General features: G+C 52.9%; 11 protein-coding genes across 11 annotated transcripts; 5 read left to right on the top strand and 6 right to left on the bottom strand.

Annotated features, from left to right (window-relative positions):
* Positions 1–263: 263 nt before the first annotated feature.
* APUU_31645A (MFS transporter) lies at positions 264–2,131 on the top strand (the record flags this gene model as incomplete). Its single annotated transcript, XM_041702872.1, has 6 exons — positions 264–451; positions 498–557; positions 604–891; positions 941–1,108; positions 1,156–1,817; positions 1,899–2,131. 6 exons carry the CDS (start codon positions 264–266, stop codon positions 2,129–2,131), a joined length of 1,599 nt encoding a protein of 532 aa, XP_041555614.1.
* Positions 2,132–2,307: 176 nt separating this feature from the next.
* On the bottom strand, positions 2,308–4,006 carry APUU_31644S (putative amino acid transporter; the record flags this gene model as incomplete). Its single annotated transcript, XM_041702871.1, has 4 exons — positions 2,308–2,790; positions 2,854–3,317; positions 3,367–3,547; positions 3,599–4,006. 4 exons carry the CDS (start codon positions 4,004–4,006, stop codon positions 2,308–2,310), a joined length of 1,536 nt encoding a protein of 511 aa, XP_041555613.1.
* A 631-nt stretch (positions 4,007–4,637) lies between these two features.
* APUU_31643S (uncharacterized protein) lies at positions 4,638–5,924 on the bottom strand (the record flags this gene model as incomplete). The annotated part of the gene is made up of 1 exon (XM_041702870.1): positions 4,638–5,924. The coding sequence occupies one exon, from the start codon at positions 5,922–5,924 to the stop codon at positions 4,638–4,640; it is 1,287 nt and encodes a 428-aa protein (XP_041555612.1).
* Positions 5,925–6,181: 257 nt separating this feature from the next.
* APUU_31641S (uncharacterized protein) lies at positions 6,182–7,999 on the bottom strand (the record flags this gene model as incomplete). Its single annotated transcript, XM_041702869.1, has 4 exons — positions 6,182–6,862; positions 6,913–7,420; positions 7,470–7,803; positions 7,873–7,999. The coding sequence occupies 4 exons, from the start codon at positions 7,997–7,999 to the stop codon at positions 6,182–6,184; spliced, it is 1,650 nt and encodes a 549-aa protein (XP_041555611.1).
* Positions 8,000–8,983: 984 nt separating this feature from the next.
* APUU_31642A (TMEM53 family protein) lies at positions 8,984–9,826 on the top strand (the record flags this gene model as incomplete). Its single annotated transcript, XM_041702868.1, has 1 exon — positions 8,984–9,826. The coding sequence occupies one exon, from the start codon at positions 8,984–8,986 to the stop codon at positions 9,824–9,826; it is 843 nt and encodes a 280-aa protein (XP_041555610.1).
* Positions 9,827–9,976: 150 nt separating this feature from the next.
* On the top strand, positions 9,977–11,604 carry APUU_31640A (Zn(II)2Cys6 transcription factor; the record flags this gene model as incomplete). Its single annotated transcript, XM_041702867.1, has 2 exons — positions 9,977–10,044; positions 10,092–11,604. The coding sequence occupies 2 exons, from the start codon at positions 9,977–9,979 to the stop codon at positions 11,602–11,604; spliced, it is 1,581 nt and encodes a 526-aa protein (XP_041555609.1).
* Positions 11,605–11,645: 41 nt separating this feature from the next.
* APUU_31639S (uncharacterized protein) lies at positions 11,646–12,507 on the bottom strand (the record flags this gene model as incomplete). The annotated part of the gene is made up of 2 exons (XM_041702866.1): positions 11,646–11,869; positions 11,952–12,507. The coding sequence occupies 2 exons, from the start codon at positions 12,505–12,507 to the stop codon at positions 11,646–11,648; spliced, it is 780 nt and encodes a 259-aa protein (XP_041555608.1).
* An 805-nt stretch (positions 12,508–13,312) lies between these two features.
* APUU_31638A (uncharacterized protein) lies at positions 13,313–15,442 on the top strand (the record flags this gene model as incomplete). The annotated part of the gene is made up of 6 exons (XM_041702865.1): positions 13,313–13,702; positions 13,749–13,830; positions 13,878–14,170; positions 14,219–14,299; positions 14,344–14,473; positions 14,517–15,442. The coding sequence occupies 6 exons, from the start codon at positions 13,313–13,315 to the stop codon at positions 15,440–15,442; spliced, it is 1,902 nt and encodes a 633-aa protein (XP_041555607.1).
* A 468-nt stretch (positions 15,443–15,910) lies between these two features.
* Positions 15,911–17,843, top strand: APUU_31637A (endonuclease/exonuclease/phosphatase family protein; the record flags this gene model as incomplete). The annotated part of the gene is made up of 3 exons (XM_041702864.1): positions 15,911–16,580; positions 16,626–17,446; positions 17,514–17,843. The coding sequence occupies 3 exons, from the start codon at positions 15,911–15,913 to the stop codon at positions 17,841–17,843; spliced, it is 1,821 nt and encodes a 606-aa protein (XP_041555606.1).
* A 1,239-nt stretch (positions 17,844–19,082) lies between these two features.
* Positions 19,083–19,404, bottom strand: APUU_31636S (uncharacterized protein; the record flags this gene model as incomplete). Its single annotated transcript, XM_041702862.1, has 3 exons — positions 19,083–19,228; positions 19,285–19,298; positions 19,367–19,404. The coding sequence occupies 3 exons, from the start codon at positions 19,402–19,404 to the stop codon at positions 19,083–19,085; spliced, it is 198 nt and encodes a 65-aa protein (XP_041555605.1).
* Positions 19,405–20,606: 1,202 nt separating this feature from the next.
* APUU_31635S (uncharacterized protein) lies at positions 20,607–22,370 on the bottom strand (the record flags this gene model as incomplete). Its single annotated transcript, XM_041702861.1, has 1 exon — positions 20,607–22,370. One exon carries the CDS (start codon positions 22,368–22,370, stop codon positions 20,607–20,609), a length of 1,764 nt encoding a protein of 587 aa, XP_041555604.1.
* Between the last annotated feature and the right edge of the window lie 536 nt (positions 22,371–22,906).

Genomic DNA, 22,906 nt, shown 5'->3' with positions numbered 1-22,906 from the left:
AGCAGTCTCTCAGCCATACTGCAGTGATGAAGCATCAGTTCCAATACCCACCCCCCATGCACAGTCCGTGCACGCTTCATCCTAACCCCTATCAGAGTGGGGAATTCTGATAAAACCAAACCCCCACCTTCGTACCTCCTGCCGTTGTGCAACTCCCCATTCGAGTTGTCTCTTTCGTCAGCACGGAGCCCTAAGTCTCGTCAGCCGTTTATATCACCCTCAACACCCAGTTCAGTAGCAGCAACAACAACAACGAACACACAATGGATATCGAACCAGGCAAGCGTGACAAGCCCACAGAGGGCGCTGAGGACCCACAGCATGACGTCGGCAAGATGGAGGTGGTTGACGACGCCGAGATGGAGCAGTTCTATGGCGCTGCCACCTCGGACGCGTACCGGCTCAAGTCGGAGCTGGTCTCGCAGTGCATGACGGAGATTGGGATGGGATGGTATCAGTTTCCCTCCTCCGCCCAGGATACAATCTAATAGATGCAGGTTCCAGTGGAAGGTGTTCGTCGTGACGGGGTTTGGGTTTGTTGTTGATAACCTGGCGAGGTGAGCTCAATCCTGAAAGCCCGATATGGTATACTAACTGTACAAGCCAAGGAATAGCGTCTGTTCAGCCGCCCATCCAGCTCGAGTTCTCCGGTATCAAGCAGGTCAGTTATAGTTCTGTGGCATACTATGTCGGTCTCATCCTTGGTGCCTCGTTCTGGGGCATCTCGTGCGACTTGATCGGCCGCAAGCCCGCGTTCAACATCACCCTGGTTGTAGCTGGTGTGTTTCTCTGTGGAGCAGCTGGAACAATGAATTTTGTTGCGTTCTGTTCCATGTGGGCGGTTATAGGGACTGCCGCTGGTGGAAATGTACCAGCCAGCTCTCTGATTTGGTAAACACCTTGATGACCCCTGAATTAATGCCGTATACTAACAGGGCAGCCTTGAATTTCTCCCACCAAGCCACCAGTTCCTCCTCACAGCCCTCAGCGCCTGGTGGATGTTCGGCCAGCTGGTCGTGTCCCTGCTGGCATGGGTCTTTCTCGCAAACTTCTCCTGCCCTACAGATGCCACGCCCGACACCTGCTCCCGGGCTGAGAACATGGGCTGGTAAGCCACCTCCAGTACCAGCAGCAAGTCAACTGATTCAGTAACAGGAGATACACCCTCATAACCCTCGGCGGCCTCGCGCTCGCATTCACACTCATCCGCATCTTCATCTTCAAAATGCCCGAAACGCCACGCTACCTGCTCTCCCAAGGCAAAGACCAAGCCGTCGTCGACGCAGTCAACTACGTCGCGCGTCAGAACAGCAAACCCGAGCCACTGACCCTCAGCATGCTCCAAGCCATCGACACCCGACTCGGCATGGCCCCTGCTGCAGCAGAAACTGGTGGCACCGGGCTCTCAACGCTGGAAATCATCCACGAAAACATGAAAGACTTCCGCGGCTCACACTACTCTGCGCTCTTCGCAACACGCAAACTCTCCTTCCACACAGCCCTGATCTGGGCGATATGGCTCGTCATCGGGGTTGCATACCCGCTCTACTTCAACTTCCTCCCCTCGTATCTGGCGACCAGATTCACCGAGGCTTCGTCCCTCGACCTCACGTATAGGAACTACTGCATCCAGTCTGCCGTTGGGATTGTGGGCCCGCTTTCTGCTGCGGTCCTCGTGAATACGTTCCTGGGCCGCCGCTGGATGATGGGCATTTCGGCGATTGTTACCGGTGTTTTCCTCTTTGCCTATGTCGGTGTCTCTACGCAGGTTGCTAGTTTGGCTTTTACCTGTGTGACTGGATTACTCGGGAACTTTGGTATGCTACCAGCCCTATCCCTATACACCGGGCCAAGACCCCGTATTTATTTGTTTACTAACGTGCATGTGTCTGTGTTAGAATACGCCGTCATGTTCGCATTCACACCAGAGTCCTTCCCAGCCCCCCATCGAGGCACAGGAACCGGCACCGCGGCGTCGCTTCTGCGCCTTGGTGGGCTTGTGGCCAGTGTGGTTTCGTCGCAGACGGGGTTCACCACTGCGCCGCTTTATGCGAGTGCGGCGCTGTGGATTGCTGTTGGGGTGATTTGCTTTGGGTTGCCGTTTGAGACGCATGGGCGGCCTGCTATTTAACATATCTACTATCTATATGGATGGGTGGTTGAGAAGGTGAGGGGGTCTAGTAGAGGGCTTTGCTGGTATAGGATTGTTGGTTGTTTGAAGTGGTGGTTTGTATAGCAGAAATATATCGTATAGTTACATATTCAAATCAATGCTGTATATATCATCTCATCTACTTGACTAAATCATTAATGATAAAACCTCCTCTTCTTATCCAAATCCACCACCGCCAAATCCACCCACCAACCCCCCCTATACCAGACCCTCGCCCCAAAATAAACACCCACAACCAGGACCGCACTAACATAATTCGCAAAGAAATATTTCGCACTCGCCTCCCTACCCAACGGCCAAACCGCCAAATAAAACTCCACAACTATCAACACAACACACCAGACCAACGCCCACCAAGACGCATACGGATACGACCCCGAGCGCCAGGGGAGCTCGGAGTCCGCACGCCCCTGCAATCGCCAAGCATATCGCATCCGCAGATGCGAGGCGCAGAGGGCGCCCCATTTGAAGAGCTCGAAGAGCGAGGTTAGATTCGATAGCCAGGTGAACACCTCGGCGCCGCTGTTTGAGACGTTGAGGTATGCGAGGCTGCCGCCGAGGAGGGTTATGCCTAGGCCTGCTAGCGGGCGGCCGAGGGAGTCCGCGTGGCTGAAGATCTGTTTCGTTAGTTATATATCATTGAGTTAGGATGAATGAAGTGAGGATAGGTGGGTGGCTACCTTTGGAGCGATATGCAGATGGGACAGTCCGACCAAGACGCGCGAGCCATTGAAACCCGAGATACTGCCTGACGAGAGAACGGAGAGGAAGATGACTGCGTTCGTCATGTGTGCCAGCACAGGTATCCCTGCGTTCTGATACGCAAGGACAAAAGGGGAGTTATTGCTGCCGTCGGCACCAAACAGGTTCGGGTCCTGCGGGGAAACGGTTATAGATAGTGCAAGCGCGCCGAGGATATAAAAGAGCCCCAGGCGCATCCAGATTGAGCGCACGGCTGTAGGGACCGATTTGCGAGGGTCGCGGGTCTCTGCGGCGGCCATGGCGGCGAGTTCAGAGCCTGACATGGCGAATATACAGGTCGGCATTACATTGAGAAAACCCTTGAAGCCGTTTGTGAAGGGCGTGGCGTTCCAGTATTCGAAGCCTGTTGTCTTGTGGGTTGGGGCGCCGCCGGCGGATACAACTGTGTCTGTTAGGGCTGGCATCGCATCTTCTATACGGGAGAGGCAGACCGATTAATGAGATGACAACGATGAACATCCACCCGAATTTAATCGTCGAGCTGACGACCTCCACCTCGCCGAAGAACTTGACTGTCCATGCATTGACCAGGACGATAACAACCCAGAAGATACTAACCCACGCCGCAGTCGGCACTCTATCCGTCCAGAAATGCAGCACCGTCGCAGCGCCCTTCTCTATCAGCACTATAATCAAATAATCAGGCTTGGAAAGGCTACCTACCTGCAACTCATTCGCAATATTAATAAACGACCCAAACCACGACGCCCAACCCACCGCAAACCCCACAGACGGACACACAAACATACTCGACCACTGCACAAACGCGCTCGGAATCGGATACAGAACCGCCATCTCGCCAATCGCCTGGTTCACCGACCACGCCATCGACCCGGCCAGGAAATACCCGATCAACATCGCTGCTGGCCCGCCGTTGCGCAGCGATGTACCGCTCCCAAGCCACACCCCGAGCCCGATGGACGAGCCGAGCGCGATCATGGTGATGTGGCGGGTGGATAGCATGCGTCGGAGATTGGTGTCTGCGCCATGGTTGTTGGGATTCTGGGCTGGACTCGCCGGCGGTTTCTCTGAGTTCTCATTGCTGGATGGAGATGGTGTTGATACGACCATGGTATCGGTCGAAAGGACTTTTCGAATCCAGATCGCCGCCAGTTTAGGGTGGCAGGACATTATATTATTCCACTGTTGAGATCACGAGCAAAAGAAGAGGGCGACTGTTGTGTAACATGAATCGGCATCACTGTGGATGCATAAGGAGCAGGCGAGGAGTTCTGTTGCGGTCTGCCACTGGACAGATCGATGTTCGCAGTCACCCTTGCATGGCCTTGTCAATCAGTCCAATCAACTCCACTGGGTGACTTGTTCGGAGTCGTGCTGTACGAGGTTATCTCTCTTTATGCAGTTGACATTCTGTAGTAATCTAACGCAACCGTTGCTGGGTGGGACTATAGAACGGAATATATGAAGTATTCAGTCAGCAGTCAAGGATAGCTACAAGTCTAGAGCATGAATAAAGGAGGGCAGAGTCTAATCACAACCAAGTAAGACTCTCCCAGTGAGGAGGACGCACGGGATGGTCACACAATAGTAATACTACAGAGGAAAGAGATATTCATCCATCCAACTTTTCAAATTCATCAAGTATAAACCCATTACCGCCATTCCAGAATCTAAGAGGAAGAAACCAATCAAACAGAGAAACGAAAGAACCCATCTCGACAGCCCATTCACCCCAACTCCCCTACTCAACCTCCCCAGGCGTACGAAGCCCAGGCGTAAACTCAAACCCAGACTCGCCATCACTAAACAGATCATCCGTCCAATCCTTATCCAAATCAATAACTTTCCCCGGCGTTCTCCCCCCATTCCGGTCCTGTCCATTGCTCGTACCTGATTCCGTGTCCTCCTCCTTAACAGACGCTTCATCCGTGCGGCCCAGCGTATGACTCGAGACAGAGGAAGACTGCCGGGCTCTCGACATGCTTCGAGTAACCGGTCGTCGCCGAGCACCAGGGCGCGCAGGTGTGGTTGGCAGAGTAACAGTCCATACAGGACCATGCCAGGCATCGCCTGTCCAGGCGAGGCCAGGAGCCGCGGGGCTGATATCTGGACTAACGGGGGGCGTTCCCGGCATGTTGGCGGTTGATGTGGGAAGGGCCCTGTTCTCTGGACGGGGCGGGGCGGTTCCCATGATATCTGGGTACTGTGGTTGTGTTTGAGCTTGTGTCTGGACAGGCGCAGGTACAGGCGCAGGCTGCGAGGTCGGGAGATTATATTGCGCTGCGAGGTCGTTGAAGAGACCGCCGGCCATGAGGTCTTCGAAATCGCCACCTAAACCAGCGTTAAAGTCATCGATCAAGTCAAGAGCGCCCATACCCACGCCATTGTCCATCTGTGCGCCGACTGGAGCAGCGGTCCAGGTCGCCAGTTCTGGTGCTGGAGCTGGGGCTGGAGCTGAGGCTTGTACTGGAGCTGGCGCTTGTAATTGGGCTGGCGCCGGTGCTGCTGGTTGAGGAGCCGGAGTAGGCTGGGCGACAACATGACATTCACAAGGCCTGTCACATTTAAGCACATCAGCAGGACGAGTGAGTCTTTTAGAATCAGTGGCGGGGATTGGGCCGGAGCGTAGAATAGTCTTGCGCTCCCTCTTGTCCTGCCCCTGGTTCATGGCTGTTTGGAGTCTTGCTAGGTTGTCCACCATATCCTTGAAGATTCGCCGCACGCAGGCATTCCTGCAGGTGTCATAGTCATCACCACAGTTATTGCACTTGTCGGATTGTCCTCTTCCGGTGTAGGAGTATGCGCGACGTGATGGGCTGCGCCAGTGTCTGTCCCTGCTGGGGGATCTGGCTCTGCAAGGAGACCTGGACCTGGACCTACACCTGGACTTGGACTTGGACCTGGACTTGGACTTAGACCTGGACTTGGAGTTGGACCTGGACCTAGACCTAGACCTGCGATGGTGGTGACAGCACCTCGAAGGTGATGGCCGGTCGGTGCGGTGTCGATTACAGCAATTGCATGGCATGGTGAGTGATAGGGTACTCGCGCTGGTGATCAATGGGAAGTTATCAAGATATAAAAGTGGAGAGAATGAGTCGCAATGAAAAGAGCGAAATGGGCGATATCAAGAGGACTTATATACTCGAGAATATCCCAACGTTTGCGACCTGACTAAACATCACACCATAGACAGTGAATACAGACTTAACATTAATTGCCACGTCTTCTAACAGTGAATCTGACTAGTTTCACAATCTCACTGACTCGCCCCAATCTCACCACCTATTCACTAGCCCTGTCACCATGTCTCTCACTACGAAAGCGCTTCGACACTATTGGCGGTGGGCCCTCGTCAAGGTCCTTCGGTCGAGGCCTCCTCAAAGTCCAGAAAGGTCTCCTAAGCTCAGTAGCAGCCCTTTCTTCATGATCAGTGAAGTTCGCACGCACAGGCTCAGTCGGAGCTGGAGCTGGCGCTGGATCCGCCGATTGCTTACAGCTTTCTCTCTCCTCTTCATCAGGATCCACACATGTCGGTGCAGGCTCTTCAGCTGGAGCTTTAGGAGGTCCTCCCATAACAGCTGTAAACTGTTCAATGGTATCATGAAGGTTCTCGAAGACCTCTTGTACGTGTACGGGTCCAAACTCAGGTCTCTCCTTGTCGTTGTGCTTGCTTTCGGGGGTCTGAGGTCTGTCCCAGACACGCCGATCGCGAGAGCTGGTGGCTATTGTTGGTGGGGTGTGCTGCTTGGCTTCTGACCTGGTAGCTTCTGTGTTGGTAGAGGGCAAAAGAGACTGCGGTGGTTCAGTCAGGGCTTGAATGGTCTCACCGGTGCTCTGAGGTTCAGTCTGGGGTGTTGGATCAGGCATCAGTTGAGACGAAGGAGTGATAGCCTCAGAAACCACAATTCTAGGAGGCGGCGTCAAAGAAGGACGTCGAGATGAAGCTGGTCTACCCCTTGTTCTCTAGAATTGCTGTTAGCCAGAATGCACAAACCATATACGAATCAACTCACCCTTATACCAGTTGCGAACAGCCTGGTCAAACGGCGCGCCTCCCTCTCCCAAAACACAGCATCACTTCTCCCATGTCCCATATCGAAAAGACGAGCATCGATAATTGCAACAAAGTGAGCGAGATCCGATCGAGCTTTCAAAAGACGTCTTTCGCTCTCCCAAATCTCTCGCGAGATCGGAAACTTCAGCTCGACGCCATCAAAGCGACACCGGGGGCCATGCTGCGATATTCCAATGCGAGCAAACGAGCTATCAGGCTTGATCTCTGCAAGGAATGTCGCGATATCGACATTCTCCTTGTCGCTACTAGCCTTGTCGTCGTTCTTGTCGCTGGTAGCCTTCTCGTCCTTGTCACTGCTAACCTCTGGTGCGTCAGCTTCATTCTCAGGGTCAACATACACCTCCATCTCCATCGGCGCTGACGGCTCAAGCTGGCTGTCATCACCATCAATCCACGCCTCTTCGCGAATCGCCTCACGGAGGTTGAATCCTTCTCCTGTAAACTGACTATCCGCTCATTAGCAACATCACAATCAAACAAGACAGAAAAACATACAGAATTGAAGTCGAATCCAACGGCATATTCTCCCCCTTAAGCGAACAAGACCTCTCCTTTCCATCCCAGATACAATTCGCACACGCACCCCGCTGGAAAGCATAGCCACTGATAACGGGAGCCGCAACACATGAGCCAAATACCCTATTTCCCTGCTCACACCGCGAACAGGCTGGCTGCGATACGTCTCCACGGCGCTGCAGCACGGACGCAGTGCGTTGCTTTCCGGCACCTACGCTCTGCGGACCGGTATTCTCGTTCCAGTCGATGGAGCGGTTTATTTCGAGATAGCGGGCGATGTCTTTTGCTCCGATACTGAGTTTGCCGGTTTCTTCTGGTGGATGTTAGTTGGATTCTACCCTTGACTGGGTTTGGTCTTAGACTAGGGTAGGTAGGTACTTACGTCGCGCTGCCTGGTTTTCTCCTGCTTCGCCGAGTGCGTTTGGGTCATCGTATGACAGGCTGCGTTCTCGTAGAGGTTCCCGGGTGGGCTCCTTGCCCTTGCTGCGGGTTGAGCGTGTTCCAACCATCTTTTCTGGATCGATCTGTAGAAACGCGTAGATGGGAGGATAGTAGAGGAAAATGAGAATGTTGAGAGAATGTAAACAAAAGACTGAAGTGACGCAATATATAGCAATTCCTGCTATCCAACTTCCGGCTTAGTGAATAGTGAACGGTGCACAGGCGAGCCGGGTCAAGCCACAGGACAGTGTCGGTACACTACTGGTTGATATGGAGTCATGAAGTTTCTGGTCTTCACTGAGGCATTATTTATCTCAAGAGAAGAACTGCTAAGGATTAGCAAGCTGTCCTGTTTTACATTTATGAAAGACATTGCCCCTCTAGCAAACAGATGATGTCTGCACCTTATCTGCGTCAACATAGATGGCGACAAAGGAAGTGCCGCTTAAACCCAGTACTTGCACAAAGCATTCTCCGGCACTGGGGAGCCTAACTGCTTCACATCTCTTGCTCATTAGCATGGCAATGTTTGGTAGTGTTTTAGTGGATAAGCGCACTTTAAACTAGGCAGACACCATATTCTCCTAATAAACCACCAATGTCTCCTGGTCTCGTATATCGTGGAAGCTATGGCGGGTCTGGATAGCTTGGAGAATTTCAATGTCGACGAATCCAGCTGAGCCTGTGAATATGACCTTCATCGTGTCGACTGCCGTTTTGATAGCGAAGTTGCTCTTGTTAGGTGGCAGGACGATAGGATGGACGTCTGCGGTTAGGGCTATTTAGCATATTCCCGGCATGGGGTGGACGATGCTCCACTTACAGACGACGACACGACGATACTATTAAAATGCCGGGAATTTGGCTCCATTCTGGTCAGTTTGAGCCGTATTTGGAGAACGGCTGCACGGGCTGCCCCCGATGGGGCGGTTCCGGTGTTTCGGACTAACTGTTCAACGCCCCAACAGCCCAAAGTCAGTGCTTATGCTCCTTCGTCCTTCATCCGCAACTCCCTCTAAATCGTCAATATCCTTGCGAACGAGCGTCAAATCATGGAGCCCATCGGAACAAACATCCACCTCCACATTCCACCCACACCCCCAACATCGCTTATAATCCTGTGCACTTGGCTCGGCGGCGCATCGCCCCGACGCATAGCCAAATACACCGATGGCTATGCCAGCCATTTCCCCAGCGCCGCAATCCTGCTAATCACCACCACTCTGTCCGATATCACGCTTCGCTCGTTCAGTGCGATCCGGGACCGTCTGGCTCCTGCGCGGGAGAAAATCGCCCAGTTCATCCATCCCAGCTCCGACCCTGGCTCCGGCTCACCCATTCCAGTCCTGCTGCATATTTTCTCCCATGGTGGGAGTAACACAGCGACTCAGCTCGTTCAATCAATCAAAGCACACGATCCCGCTGCACATAGAGCCTTCATCTCGGCCCTGAAACTGGTTATATTCGACTGCTGCCCAGGAGACAGCTCGCTTCTACGAAGTTACAATGCTGCCGCTGTCTCCTTGCCTTCACCGACTGAACAGCCCATCGCGCATTTCTTGGGAAAGTCCGTGCTCTACCCGGCCATTGGGACGATTTCGGCCTTGCAGGCGGTGGGTGCGATGCGCAGTGTCGAGGATTTAAGGACGGAGTTGAATGATCCCGGTTTATTTGGTGCGTCTGCGCGACGGTTTTATCTGTATTCGCGGGAGGATGAGATGGTGCGATGGCAGGATGTGGAGCGGCATCTGCATGAAGGGCGGGAGAAGGGGTTTGTGGCTGAAGGGGTTCGGTTTGAGACCGGACCGCACTGTGCGCTTGCCATGGTTGATGAGGATCGGTATTGGACTTCGGTTCAGCGGGCGTGGGAGGGGAAAATACTTAGTCGCTTGTAATCTTTTGTTTCGTATAGACAATAACACATCTGCCTCAGGCAGTAATTACTTGCCATATCGGGTTAGGCTTTCAGGGGCACTCAAATCACTGAGCGGCGTCTCTCTCACTCTTCACCACCGTAAGCAAGATGCGATGATTGTCGCCGCAGGATGTCCACGCTGATACGGACAAGTCGAAGTACCAGAATCAAGTCCCGGACAGGCTGCAAAACGTGCAAGTAAGTACATAGCCTCCTTCCGCAATCTGCACTGCTAATCGAGACAGGATCCGCCGCGTCAAATGTGGAGAGGAAAAGCCGCACTGTGCGCGCTGCACCAGCACCGGCCGGAAATGCGACTACGCTGAGCCCGCTAAACTTGCTGTCGCCCGGGTGCTGCCCGTCTACTCAGCAGTGTCTCGTGAGCGGCGCGCGTATGAGTACTACTTCTTCCACGCCGCGCCGTCTCTATCCGACGCCCTGGACCTGGAGTTCTGGCGCGGCACGGTGCTCCAGATCTGTGGTTCCGAGCCGGCTATCTGGGATGCGGTCGTTGCGCTGAGTGCGTTCTACGAGCATCCTACGTCGTCGGAGGGCGAGCCTATGCATCAGATTGAGCGGACGGACCGTCTGCCCCATCCGAAATCGCGCAGCCATCGCGAGGCCCTTATATGGTACTCGCGGTCTCTGAGTAGAATACAAGAGCAGATTAAGCGCGGCGTTGCGGATTACGCAGTTGCCCTTGTGAGCTGTGTGCTTTTCATATGCATTGAGATTCTGCAAGGCAATGTCAAGGCTGCATTGATGCTGTATCATCAAGCTACCCAGCTGATGGCATCAGCAACGGAGTCGGTATCAAAAAAGCTTGAAACGACCATCGCTGCGATTCTCCTCCGCGTCGGAACCATATCCGTCGTTGTCGACGGAGACTCCCCACTACCCAAGCAATCACTCCCTAGTTCTCACATCTTCACCGCGCTATCTGATGCGCGGGCCGCCCTCTATGTACTGGTCGCGGACTGGAAAAAGTTCGATCGCGATTGCGTGGCAATTCTCACGGCACAGAGACCGGCCTCAGACGCTCATCATTTACGACCCCGCCAGCAGGCCCTCGAACGAGACCTTCTCTCCTGGGACCGGCAGTTCCAGATACTGCCCGAGGTCATCCAGTACCGAAATACCTCAAATTCCTCCTCTGAGCACCGAGGAATTATAGCAGCCCTATCCATGACATATCTCAGTATCCTCATCCTCACACGAACAGGCCTATCTACATCCGAATCCTGCTACGACGCCTACGAATCTGACTTTGCCGAAATCATCACCCACGCCCCAATCGCACTATCCGCTACAACAGCCAGCGGAAACCAACCGCCGTTCATCTTTGACATGGGAACCGGGATGTCCCTGCTAATCACCATAATGAAATGCCGCTCCCCCACGATCCGGCGACAAGCGCTCACATTTCTACGCCAGTCTCCACAGCGACAGGGGATGTACTTTTCGCAGTCGGCGTCCAATTTCCTCGCTGCCGTTGTGGCAGTTGAAGAAACCGGCGGGAAGTGCTCGGAGGAGCAATTGGCTGTGGATAACCTACTCAATAGCCCAGGGCGGGTTCCCCTGGATGGCGAGCGCGTGTTTGCGCTAGAGCTTGTTCCGTGGGAGACTGATGACGGCGAGATGGGCACCGCGTTGCAGTATTCCCGGAGGGAAACCACGAATGGGGAAACGCGGGTGGTCAACGATATGGTCGTGCGGCGGGTGAACCTGTGTCGGTTCTTTAAGCAGGGCGAGGAATAACACCAAATCTCCGTTTCTATGTTGTTCTGTATACTGTATATCTAGGCCCTCGTCCTGTTATATAACTCCTTAACCCGCCGCGCCAACTCTTCCGACTCGGCCTTGACCCACGGCATCGCGTGGTGGTAGTTAATCTCGTAGAGCTCCGCGGTATCCCGGTCGTAGAACGTCGCCAGCTGGTCCCGACTATACTGCAGAAACTCGTCCTTATACCCGTGCACATGCAGCGTCGGTATCCGGATGACCGTATCGGGGGTATCCAATTCTAAGCCAGTCAGCACCCAGGTTCAAAACATGACGAGAAAAAGAAAAAAAAATACAGAAAGGAAGGGGGAGGAAAAACATACTAAACCCAACCTCACTATCCATCGGCACCCCACCACCATTACACAACACACCAAAAGCAACCCGAATCCCCTCCCCGACAGCCCTCCTCGCCAACGCCCCATTTTCCCTCTTCAACCTCTCCCTCCGCTGCTGATCCAACAAAATCCCACCCGCAACTCTCGTCCCCTGCGAAAACCCCATCACACCCACCCAACACTCATCCCCAAACCCCTTCTCCCGCCCCCTCGCCTCCATAAGCCCAAGAACACGCTCAACCCCATCCCGTCCGGTGGCATCATACCCACTCCCATCATTCTTATCCGGGTTCGTCGCATTAGGAGCCCCCGGCCGACTCAGCGGCTCGAACCACGATTTGAAGGGCGCGCATTCTTCGAAGGCCGGGAGGACGCCTGGGCCTGCGGAGCGGGGGAATGGACCGTCGAAGAATTCGAATATGAATGAGGAGGAGAGCAGGTTTGAGAGGAAGGAGCATTGGATTTCGAAGATTGTTGAGTTGGAGCCCCCGCCGTGGAAGCAGGCTATGCGGGGGAGGGTGGTGGTGTTTGGTGGGGGCATTTTTGTTGTTGTTGTTATTGTTGTTGAGTTATATTCGGTGGATTTGGTTGGAGGCTGCGGTTTGTTTGTTTGACTGGGTCGGGAGTTTGTTGGATTGGAAGACAATAGTCAATAAATTGAGGTGAGGGCAGGACGCCAGGTAGAGTGATATTTTCTGGTGATGCTGAAGGTGACATTTGGGGCTGAAATGTGGTGGAGGGGTCGTGCTGATTTCCAACTAGTAGCGCCGTCTATATTTAGACACAAACTATGCAGGATTTATGTCCTGAGTAAATACGAGCTTGCTTATCCGGAAATGAAGTTTAGCGACAGTCAAGATAAGTTAAATCGTTGTTTATTTCATAGTTGTAACATCGTTATAAATATTGGCGTGAGGTCAGAACTTAGAAATATATATAAACATTCGATTGGTTTGATTCGATAGGTTTAAGAGGCAGTGGATGTGCCATTTCAAATTGGATACGAAAAACACAGCTACAGCCGATTACCATCAACTATAGCAGTAACAAATTGACAGTAATATTATGTTACTGCAGTTGGTCCTGTTGATGTCTGTTGATGCTTATCGCCTCTGCCTGAGGCGTCTGACCTTATCATCACGTGCTATATTCCCACACCGCCTGCCGTTCCTGCACATTCCACAAAAGATTCCCCGCTGATAAGGTGGGATATTTTCTTGACGCAGGGTGACTCACTCCTTTGTTATTCTCTCGTTTATCCAACGCTTAAGAATATATACCACTAGACGGTCTAAACGGCCAACTGTCACCCTTTTATAAAACACCCCAGATACACGACATCCACTATGGCGTACGCCCTGGCCGAAAGCACCGCCAAGCTCCTCCTAGACGAGGAAACCGGCGAGATGGTGTCGAAGAACGAGCTGAAGAAGCGCACCCAGAAGCGCACGAAGAAGGCCGCACAGGCCGCTGCGCAGGCCGCTGCAAAGGCAAATCCGAAGCCCGCTACACCAAAGCCCCAGACGGCCGCTGCGAAGCCCGCGGAGGAGAAGGACACCCCGCTAGACCCGGATGCCATGTTTAAGCAGGGTTTCCTGGCGAATGTCTTCCGTGAGCGTCCTATGAAGCCGGTTGTTACGCGTTTTCCGCCGGAGCCGAATGGGTATCTACACTTGGGACATTGTAAGGCGATTGCGGTGAACTTTGGGTTTGCGCGGCATCATGGGGGTGAAACGGTATGTGTTTGTTTTGTGGGGTTGGTTATGGCTCTGACGGGTGTAGATCCTTAGGTTTGACGATACGAACCCGGAGGCAGAGGAGGAGAAGTACTTTACGGCCATTGAGGAGATTATTCAGTGGTTGGGTATGTCGATCATGCGATGCCAATGTGTCAATGGGCTGACAGATCAGGATTCAAACCCGCTAGAAAAACCCACTCGAGCGACCACTTCCAGAAGCTCTACGACCACGCCGAGAAGCTCATCCAGCTCGAGAAGGCTTACGTCTGCCACTGCAGTGATACGGAAATCAAATTGCAGAGAGGTGGAGAAAACCACGGTACGAGATATCGGTGCAAGGACGCAGAGCAGGATGTCGAGACCAACCTGAAGAAGTTCCGGGATATGAAGGATGGGAAATACGAGCCCCAAACGGCGTTCTTGAGGATGCGCCAGGATATCGATAACCCCAATCCTCAGATGTGGGTAAGTTTGTGCACCCTTCTTATGACTGCGTCAGGTCTAACTGTCCAGGATCTTGCCGCCTACCGAGTCTTGAAGAAGGAGCACCACAAGGCCCCAGGCTGGGTTATATTCCCCACTTATGATTTTGCTGTAAGTCCCCCGGTTTTGTAAGTGAACGCGACTAACAGGAGTAGCACTGTCTTTGCGATAGCTTCGAAGGCATCACCCACAGTCTGTGCACAACCGAGTTCGTGTTGTCACGGGAGAGCTACGAATGGCTCAACTCAAGTCTCGGTGTCTACGAGCCGATGCAGCGAGAATATGGTGAGCCTTCCACTCGGTTCTTGGATGAAGCTAATCCAGGCAGGCCGATTGAACGTTAGCGGAACTATCATGAGCAAGCGAGGATTGAAAAAGCTGGTCGACGCCGGCTACGTCAGAGCTTGGGATGACCCTCGTCTCTACACCGTGATTGCTCTTCGCCGCCGTGGTGTCCCCCCAGAGGCCATTCTGTCGTTCGTCAACGAGCTCGGAGTGACCACTTCCAACAGCGTCATCAGCATCCTCCGGTTCGAACAGAGCATCCGTACTTACTTAGAACCACGAGTACCGCGTCTCATGCTTGTCCTTGACCCCATACCCGTTGTTATCGAAGACTTCGACACCCTCTCCCCAGAACAGCTCGACCTTGACATTCCATTCTCGCCCAAGGATCCCGCAATGGGCTCGCACAAGGTCCGCTTCGCCAAGACCGTCTACATCGACCGTTCTGATTTCCGCGAGGAGGATGCCAAGGGATACTTCCGCCTGGCACCCGGCAAGAGCGTCGGTCTCTGGAAGGCCCCATACCCAATCAAGGCGACGACCTTCACGAAGGACGCCGACGGAAAGGTCACAGAAATTCGGGCCGTCTTTGACAAGGACGGTGGAAAGCCAAAGACGTATATCCACTGGGTACCCGAGGGATCGCGCAAGGTGGAAGTCCGCATCCACGACCCTCTGTTCAAGTCAGACGAGCCCGCCTCCGCCGAGGGTGGGTTCCTTGCGGACATCAACCCGAACAGCGAAACCATCTACCCAGACGCATTGATCGAGTCAGGCTTCGACGAGGTACGCCAGAGGGCACCCTGGCCGGAGGCTGCTGGTGAACACAGTGGCGGATCACTGCGGGCAGAGACCGTTCGGTTCCAGGGAATGAGAGTTGCCTATTTCGCGATGGACTCGGATTCTACCGACAGCCACGTCGTTCTGAACCGGATTGTGTCTCTGAAACAGGACACTGGCAAAGCGTAGCCGTCGCATTTATTTCCGCAATAAACCACAATAAAAAGGCCAGGTCCAACAGCCCACGAGACTTCACACTATCTCGAGGGCACGTGGGGGACAATGAAGAAACCAAGAAGATTATGTCGATATTAAACAGTCTCTAGCGCATGAAATCCAACCTCTGATGCATCCGTAGAAACACCCAAGCATCCACAATAGATTACTTCCCTCACAATGCGCCTCAACGTGATGAAGACGCAACTTCGCGTCGAGCCAATCTCAATCCCCGATCCAACTGGTGCCGGCTTGGCGTTGCAACGTGGGCATCGTCCCCCAATCTCAGTGGCTGCCGCTGCCAACCCTAAACAGGTGCTCAGGTACCGCAGATAACAGGGGTCGCAGCGACGCCGCCATGACACGGGCGCGGCAGCACCGGCATATAAATTATAAAGGGCGCCAGTGCGGGCGGTTGAGAAATCCCCGGATCAGCGCACCATGAGATCCTTCGCTGCCCTGACAACCTTATCCTGGGTCCTGCCCGCGGTGGCAGTGACGATCAGCGAGATCAATGGGAATACTTACACCTCCCCATTTAAAGGAGAAAGTGTTTCTGGTGTGGAGGGTCTCGTAACAGCAATAGGAGAGGAGGGGTTCTTTCTCCGGTCGTCCACCCCGGACTCTGACGATGCGACATCTGAGTCGATCTACGTCTACGGAAGCAGTGCGGTTTCTAAGGTCACCGTTGGAGACGTTATTACGCTTAGTGGCAAGGTGTCTGAATATCGCTCCCAGGCCGCCTATCTGTACTTGACGGAAATCACCTCGCCGTCGAGCATTGTCGTCAAGTCAAGCGGAAACGAGGTTGACCCTATCGTGATTGGCAAGGACCGCACTCCCCCGACAGAAGTATACTCTGGTCTCGATGGTGCTGATGGCGATGTCTATGCTCTACCGAACAACGACAGCCAGATTTCTGCGAAGAATCCCGTTCTCGAGCCTGAGCTCTACGCGATGGACTTTTGGGAGAGTCTCAGCGGCGAGCTTGTCTCCCTCACAGGATTGACTATCATCACCAAGCCCAACCAGTACGGCGACGTCTTTGTGCGAGGAGACTGGACTGTCTCGGGCCTGAACGAGCACGGTGGATTGACCATGAGCGCAAACGGTATGTACTCCTGGTTCTGAAATAGGACCTACTAACCACGTCAAGATTCCAACCCCGAGGCAATCAAGATTGGAACTCCTCTCGACGGAACCAACAACACCGACTCCTCCAAGGTCGGAGACACCGTCGAGGACGTCACCGGCGTCGTCCAGTGGAAGTTCGGCCAGTACATGGTCCTCCCACTAACAGCCCTGACCGTCACGGGCTCAAACAACACAGTCGCGTCCCCCTCCACCCTCACCAGCGACGGCACCTGCAAGTCCCTAAGCATCGGCGCCTACAACGTCGAAAACCTAACCCCAAGCTCTACCCACATCTCCAAAATCGCCAACCACATAGCCAACTACCTCAACGGGCCAGCAATCGTGTGCCTACAGGAAATCCAAGACAACAGCGGCGCCACCGACGACGGCACCATCACCGCAAACCTCACCTTATCCAAACTCACAACCCTAATCTCCGCCGCCGGCGGCCCACATTACAATTTCACCGAAATAGCTCCAGTCAACAACGCCGACGGCGGCGAGCCAGGCGGTAACATCCGCGTGGCGTACCTATACAACCCGCGCACCGTCCGCCTGCATAACGCGAACCCCGGCACATCCGCCGACGCAAACGAGGTGCTAGTCTCGCATGGACCAGAGCTGAAATTCAACCCTGGTCTTATTGACCCGGGTAACGAGGCTTGGGATGCATCGCGCAAGCCGCTGGCCGCTGCTTGGGAGACGGTTGATGGGCAGAATAAGCTCTTTACTGTTAATGTGCACCTGTCAAGTAAGGGTGGTGGTTCGCCTATACAGGGTGATGCCAGACCACCCGTTAATGGTGGTGTTGAGCAGCGCACCGCGCAGGCGGAAGTTGTCGCTGTACGTCCCAGTCCCCAATACCTGACCTGCATAAACAAATACGGTAATCAAATCTAACCGCATACAGTCTTTCGTATCTGATATCCTGGCCGCCGACCCGAGCGCGAAAATTCTAACAACAGGCGACTTCAACGAATTCTCCTTCGTTTCGCCGCTGGAGACCTTCGTTCAGAAGTCTGGGCTTCGCGAGCTGGACGATATCGTTGGGATCCCTGCGACAGAGCGCTACACGTACATCTTTGACTCGAACCACCAGCAGCTGGACCACATGTTTGTGTCAGATGGGTTGGCAAAGAATGCGCAGCTGGAGCATGTCCATGTGAACACTTGGTTGAATTATGACGATGCGGCGTCGGACCATGATCCGTCTGTTGCGGTGTTTGATGTTTGTGAGTGAGAGTGAGTGTAAAAGTAGTGGTGGATGTTATAGCAGGTATTTCATTCAAGCAGTATAATTAAAGTGGACATCCCTATCCTAAGTACTTATGACTGACTGCAATACATTGATATCTGTGAAATGCCGTCCATGGACCCCATGTAAACAAGATCCAGAAAGCTCTCTCGTCTTATTACTTGAGCTGGAATTAGGACCCAACTCCATTTAAGCAAGTCCTCCACCCATTCATCCACATACTCGCCGCTCGTTACACGATGGATAAGATGCTTGATACCTTCTCTCAGGTCCGTAACCCAGTTCATTTTCCGGCATGGGCAATTTTATGAAAACGGGATGGGATGGCCTTGAAATTCGCTAGACGAAGCTTGAATCCGGGGTGGTGTCCAAGGTGCAGATGCCTGCTATGGCCCGTCTTTTCGAGCGTCATAAATCCGATTCACCCTCTTTGACTTCATTATCCATGGCTTCTAGGTCAATGTCCCCTCTTTGTATAATATCCTCGTTGTCACAATTGTCAAATTCCTCCAGGCCTAAGTTGTTTCCATCCTGGCTGGCTATTGGAACGCCAAATCGTCACTTCAATATGGTAGGGACCCTAGGGTGTTCAAACACTGTAACCCTTACTTGAGATACCAAGTGAAAACTGACAATGACCGTTTGGGTGGTGCAATGGGATCTGATAACTGAATAGATATTAGCACTCGTATATGATGCCAGAACTCTGCACGCCAGGATACGAACCAACTGGTCAGCATCTGCTACGACATGCGCACAGCGCTTGGCCCGGTGGCCACACATAAAGCAACGCGCGCCAGTCGCTATTCAGATTTTGTCTTATGGCGGTGGTTAAAGAGCCAGGGAGGTTTTCTGTTGCTTGAGGAGATGGTGCAATACAAATCGACAGGAAACGATGCTGTTGCGCTCTTAGTCGGTAATGGGACATGGAGCAGACTGATAGCGCACAAGTAGGGTGATCGGAAGATGAAAAGCACTTTGAAAGATGGAGGAGAGTTAAATAATACGTGGACAGGGTGCTGTTAGTGCCGCGTGGGAAAGAGCTACCCTGATTAGTATAAGGGAAGAACACAAGGTATATGAGCGAAATAATTAACTTTACTTTAACCCAAAACACCCTACTAATCAGAAAGAAATAGTTATTTACGAAGCAAGCCCAGATAAACTTAACACAGTTTTCTGTGTACATGATAAGATACCTTTATCCATCACATCCGGTTCAACCTAAACACAGCACTTATCATCTTCGGTCCACCACCAATGCGACTCTGCGCATCCGGTATCCCAAAACACGGACTTGGTGCCGGCGGGGCAGTCCCGGTCACCGTCGTGGCAGGATCCGCCCTGGGCCTGGCAGCTGACGGCGTAGCCTGTAACATGTTAAGGATGGGCTGGTGGAGAAGGGAGGAGAGAGGTCATGGCGTACCTTGGGCGGCAAAGCTGTAGAATATGTTAGTTTGTTTGTTCAGACAATCGTGTCAAGTCAGTCAAGGAGGAATGGAACGTACCCGAGCACAGCGAGGACGATGGGAATGAACGACTTCATTTTGAAGATTGTAGTAGACGTTTTGAGGGATGAAGCTGTTTGATCAGATGCAGTGGTTTAGATGATGAGCTGAGTTGGAGGGAAACAACGGGCCTTTTATGCTCGCCTTGGACCGCAACCCGAACATTCTACGTCTCTGTAAAGCAGTGATCCGCAGCTGGATTAGGACAGCGCAACTTGGGTTAGGCAGGCTTCCCGTTCTACATGCCTTTCCAGACACTCAGATCCCTCGTATACCCCAGGGTAGATCGGCGGTGAGGCATTGATATTGGAATGGAGCACGGAGCTTTCTCGTGTCCATCATGCTTCATGCATTTGGATGCAAGGAAGAGGCTGCTAGGCTGGTCGATCTTGTCCACAAGGGCCATTGGGCTGCCGAGAGGACGGACAGGCTTTGCGGCTGAGGCTTGTTGAACTGACCTGTCATCCATGTTGTGGCGCGGTCAAGATCAGCCATTGCAATGGTCGAGGTCTGGTGCCCTCGACTGTATTCTGCGCTGGAAATGAGTCTGTCCCATAACTTATATCAAAGCCCATGAGTAGTAATCATAAAGAGCATGTCAATTACCTGTGTTTAAGTCTTGCGACTGCCAACTAACTTTCACTAATATCAAAACAAAGCATTCCTGCAACAAGCCCATGTCCAAATACGAGAGCGAAGGAAGCGAAGGAAGCGAAGGAAAGGAAAGCTTGGAAACACGCAAGCCAGGGGTCATATATGACGGCATCGTAGTCTCTGTGTGCCAATAATAGCACATATGGTCCGCTGAGTCTCCATGTTAAAGGTACTCATGTCAATGAATCTCAAAAGGGGCGCGAATACGAGGATTAAGCTTCGCGATCTCATCATTCAGTTTGTCCTTTTCCAGAGTCTCCCTTGTGGCGTGGCATTCTCACTGCAAGTGCCCCTTGTCTTTGTCGGTCGCATACTGAAGCTAAGTTCCCGCTCGCAAACGGTAATAAGGATGGCAAGTGTTCATAAAAGCTGAAACTGCGCGTTATGGATTCCAGACAAACATCCGCTTTTTATGGTAAGACCTGGGACCCCTCATTACATTAGAAATGCTCGCAACTTGGTACCTTTCCCGGATTTTGTTATATTCAATGTATATCTCGTAATATTTTCGATACTTTTGTTGGTTCATTCTGCTAAATGATAGCCTAGGCATCGGGGTAGACACAGGAGACTGAGACTGTGTTGATTAGCCAACGGTAAATGTTTCCTCTCCCCATCCATATATCCTCTTCAGCCGGTTAGCAAAATATATCAACTTATACCCCTCGATGCGCGACTGGTGAGGACGATGAATGGTAAACGGCCTGGGTGGTGAAAAGTTTTCGGGCGGGACGAAAGTGAACACAGAACCGAATCGAGGAACCTTGGAGAACTTCAAGTCGGTCATGGCCGACTGAAATGCCGCCCAGGGGATGGAGCCTTTCGATTCTGCCTTCGAAAACAGCGTCGCGAAGACGTCAAATGTGGCCTGCTTGACCTTGTGTACGGGTGTCGGGTCTTTGCTTTCCGGCTCCGCAGCGTTGGACTTGGTAGGAGTGATACTATATACCGAAGAGTGCGCAGGACGGGTCTTTGCTTTTTCGCGGCGTTGCTGGACAATAAGTGCGGGGGTTGGTGGCTGCGCGATTGACAACTTGGCGTCAAACTCCTTTTCAAGTGCTTCTTCCGACTCTGTGTACTGAGCTTGAACAGATATCATGGCTTCCTCAGCAAGGCCGTCATAGAGCAGCCCTATGCTAGCGCCTGCTTTGTCGACTATGTATTTGTCCAATGAGGCCAGAGCTTTCCCGGCGAGGCCCGGTTCCAGAAGATGATCAATCGGAGCAACATACTCGCTCAGATCAATATCATCGGAGAGCTGTTCAACCTCGTTGATCAGTGCCTTGATCTTCGGCAGATAGGCCTGTCCCTTTTTGCTGTTTGGCGGCGGCAAGGGAACAGATGTTGCCAGAGACTGAATAAAAGCCGCAGTAATGGAAACGTCTGCGAGGGCCTCGGATTCTGCCTCCATGAGCTCGCTCACCTGGGTTGGGTGATTGCGAAGATCATCCAACTTCTGTATCCACGGAATCGCTTTCAGCGCGTCCGTCTTGGGTTCCGTGAGGGTCAGGATGTATTGTAGCAGCGGATCCTCCTGGGCCAGGGAGTCCGGCTTGACGGTCATCACTACACGGGTTGCTGCGTTGCGGCCGCCACCGGAGGATCGTTTGAAGTATTTCGACCCCGAGCATGTCTGGACATACCGCTTGAGAGTTTTCTGCACTCTGCTATATTCAAATTGGCATATGTTCGACAGTTCCTGAAGGACAATTGCGCCGTACGTCTTGTCGTTAGGCTTCTCTACCAAGCCTTGCAGTAAACGGCATGCATACTCCCAGACCACGGCACCAACAATCGAAGAGTGTATGACTTCGAAAAAAGCAACACTCTTATACTTGTCAGTGTAGAGAGGCAGTCTGCGGCCCTTTTCATCAGGCAACAGTTCAGGGCGACTCATAAACCACATGTTGACAATCGGAGCAAGGAACGCAGGCTCAGTACGAAGCGAATCGAGGTATTCAATAGCAGCAGACTTCTGGTCCTGAGCCTGAACAAGAATCTCCGATAAGGGCAGCTTCTGCGGCTTTGCGGAAGCGGATTGCGCTTGGTTCGCTCCCTTGCGTGGCTTTTTCTTCGACGCAGTTGTGGTCCTAGACGTGGACCCCAGATCAAGAATATCCTCTACGAGAATATTGAACGACTGTAGCACATAGAGCTGCCGTTGCATAACCAACTCGGCAGTTGCCCTGGGAGTAATCGCGCCGTTATCGATATAAGGTTTCAAACCAGAACACATCTTCTGGTACATCGCGCGATCCCTGACCTCGAAGGACTCGCCATACTCCTGATCGTCCATCATGCGGGTTAACTCCGGAGGATATCTTTTCGAAAATGTCAGACCACGGTCCATGCTACGGCTGATGACCTGGCCATCTCCGGGTTGGCCCGGGGGTCCCTCTAGGTACTGTTCATGGAGGGTGTGGGTAGCCCGATGATGCAGGCGCGAGAGGAAGAAATCCGCATCCGGGCCCGCTAGCTGTTTCAGGTTGAGGAATTATCAGGTTGACATTTCCCATAGTTGAATCTGTGGGACTCCGCAGGACTTCGCCATTTGCAGCGCCGGCCTTCAAGGCTTCCGCGCGCCTGCCAGGGCCCCAGGGCCGCCATATTTCATCAACGCGGCTGCCATGGACCTGGTACCTTCGGCTGAGATCCCGCTGGAGCTGTTTAAGAAGCGCTGGCTGTGTGTAGTTCTGCATTGTGGGTGACAACAAGAGAAAACAGAGAGCGGGGGAGCTCAAAAGTATAGGGAGAGGTGGTGACGATCTAACCGAAACTGGTTAGTATTTCTATGCAGGACACATAGCTTAGTCATTTGCATACTTTGTCGCCTTGCAACCACCACTCTCAATTCAACCTCCATCGTCTTTCGCCCAATTTTACATC

This window comes from Aspergillus puulaauensis, chromosome 3 (assembly GCF_016861865.1).
Source record: "Aspergillus puulaauensis MK2 DNA, chromosome 3, nearly complete sequence".
NCBI lineage: Eukaryota > Fungi > Ascomycota > Eurotiomycetes > Eurotiales > Aspergillaceae > Aspergillus > Aspergillus puulaauensis.
This window is presented reverse-complemented; position numbering and strand designations above follow the sequence as displayed.